Source organism: Sclerotinia sclerotiorum, genomic scaffold, assembly GCF_000146945.2.
Source record: "Sclerotinia sclerotiorum 1980 UF-70 scaffold_5 genomic scaffold, whole genome shotgun sequence".
Classification (NCBI taxonomy): domain Eukaryota; kingdom Fungi; phylum Ascomycota; class Leotiomycetes; order Helotiales; family Sclerotiniaceae; genus Sclerotinia; species Sclerotinia sclerotiorum.
This window is the reverse complement of record NW_001820831.1, coordinates 160,660-163,053: the sequence shown is the minus strand read 5'-3', so window position 1 is coordinate 163,053 and position 2,394 is coordinate 160,660. Positions and strand designations below refer to the sequence as shown.

Genomic DNA, 2,394 nt, shown 5'->3' with positions numbered 1-2,394 from the left:
AAACCAGAAGCCCCTGCGCCCACCTAACCCTCAGCACTCAAAAACCACACGGCCTTTCCGCCGTGATCCCCAGGTGTGAGGACGGTTCAGGATACCTACCTCTATATTATTCACAAATGAATTGGCCTAGCCCGCAATGGCTAGCGCAAAAAGAAATTCATATTTATCCCCTCCAATTATCTTTACTTTACCGGATAAACCATTGATACCTAGTACTTGCTTGGATTCTAATCCTCAGACCACCTAAATCGTATACTAATCCCGAGTAATCGTATCATGTGTGGACATGTGTTACGACGGGCTACACAACTACCATTACATGACCAAGGCACGTGATTACAAGTGATCAGTAGTGATCATAGAAGCATGAAGGTCTATATAATCAAGATGGATTTCCTTTGTATAGAGCTTCGTGCTCAAGATCAATCATTTAGTATACCCTACCATTAGTTACGAATTGCATTATTGTCATTACTTTAAGTCCCTGTTTAACGCTTAGTTATAAACTACCTCAAGAGCCTAGAGCACTTCCACATGATCTAGACGGCAACCTCATAACAATGGAATGAACAAGTAATCTACAAACTTAATCTACGATTCCAATATACATACATATATATATATATTCGTCCATTTTATATCTTAAATCTTAAATTCTAATCTTATTAAAAAGAAAGAAAAAAAGAAAGAAAGACAGAAACAAAGAAAGAAAACATGGTATCACATACAGCTCATCCATTACCATACATAACCATATCCATCCATACCCCTTCTTTTCCATCCCCAGTTCCATACCAATCTATTATCACACAGCTCAACCATTATCACAACATAAAGCCTACTAGCTAGGTCCTACCAAGTAAATATCCACAAATTCACATAAACAAAACAACCTCCCCCCTATCATTCTTCTTCATTCTCAAACTCCTCCAAAGTTCCTTCTCCTCATCACCCTTTCCCAACGCCAATCCCGCCGCTACTCTCTCCCGATGATATCTCTTCAGTGCTTTATTCATCGATACACCTTTTTCACTATTAGGACCCTTGTTTACCATACTCATGAGAAGTTCTGCGCGAGGTTTATAAACTACCATTTGATTTTCGCCAGAAGTCTCTGCTGCGCCATTGATAGGTTTATATTCGAGCATCTTTTGTTTTTCAGTTGTCTTGTTGCCATGCTTGTGCTTGCGTTTCTTGGGTCGGTCTTCAGAGTGTTCGCGAGAAGGTTGACGTGTGGTGATTAAGGCCATAAAGTTACTTCCAAATCCATCATGACGTGTGCGTGCACGACTGGCTCGTTTGGATTCTTTTGTCTTTTTGGTTTTGGCACTAGGTGATTCTTTTTCTGCATCCGCACCCGAGTAATCTGGTGACGGAGGAAAGACTGAAGGACGAGAGAGAAGTTTGCCGAGTCCACCAGTCAATCCTGAATGTAGAACAGGTGGTGCATCATCCATTGGAACATCACCTTCTCGAGATGATAAATCATGAGTATCAACATGTAAACGTTTGCGCTTCTTATCTTTCTTATCCTTCTTCTCATCTTTCTTGTCCTTTTTCGATTTCCCTTCATGTTCTTTAGTTGGTTTCCATTCAATCGCTTTTGGAGCTGGTGTTTCGAAAGGTCCAGTGGTAGGTACCGGTCCAGAACCCCATTCGACGAGACTAGCAAGTGGACTTTCTGCTACATTTACTCGTACCAAATCCGTAGATGGTTTCTCCTCTGCTTCGGATACATCTGAATTGTCGCTCATTGATTCATCACGAACTTGTTGCTCGGATTCGATGTAACGCGTAGGCTCAGAATCATTCATGACCTGATCAGGGACCGGGAGTTGCAATTGCGATGCATTGGGTGTAGGATCAACGAGAAAATCGAAAACATTGACGGCTGCTGGTGGCGAAGGAGCTTTTGGTACAGAAGAAGCTGTAGCGAGTTGTGAATTATCGTATTCATCTTGCGCATCCTCGACATACGCTTTATGAACCGGAGTCGATTGAGAATTATTATGCGAATTATTCTTCTGATTATTTTGTTGTTTTCCCTTCTTTCCTTTCCCCTCTCCTCTGTAAAGAGCCCCTTGATATTTTTGCGCTTCGCTCATACAGCTCTTTTAATTGTTGTCAGCAAATGGTACCCCGCGTCGGAGTTCATATTTGTTTACATACAGTATGCGCGCGATATTCTAGACCTTGAAAATGTACCATGCAATCTAGACAAGTATATGAAGCGCCGCGACATTGATTTCGATGAGGATCGAGTTTTTTCTTCGTAAGGACATCTCCGCAATTCTGTATAAATGGGTTTTGTTAGACAAGACTTTTGAGTTACCATGGTCAATGTAGGTGTAGCGTGTATGTGCAGGTATTGGTGTTTCAATAACATTGGGTAGG

General features: G+C 41.6%; 1 protein-coding gene across 1 annotated transcript; it reads right to left on the bottom strand.

The window, feature by feature from the left end:
* Positions 1 to 875: 875 nt before the first annotated feature.
* Positions 876 to 2,335, bottom strand: SS1G_04046 (hypothetical protein; the record flags this gene model as incomplete). Its single annotated transcript, XM_001594189.1, has 2 exons — positions 876 to 2,111; positions 2,333 to 2,335. The coding sequence occupies 2 exons, from the start codon at positions 2,333 to 2,335 to the stop codon at positions 876 to 878; spliced, it is 1,239 nt and encodes a 412-aa protein (XP_001594239.1).
* Positions 2,336 to 2,394: the final 59 nt, after the last annotated feature.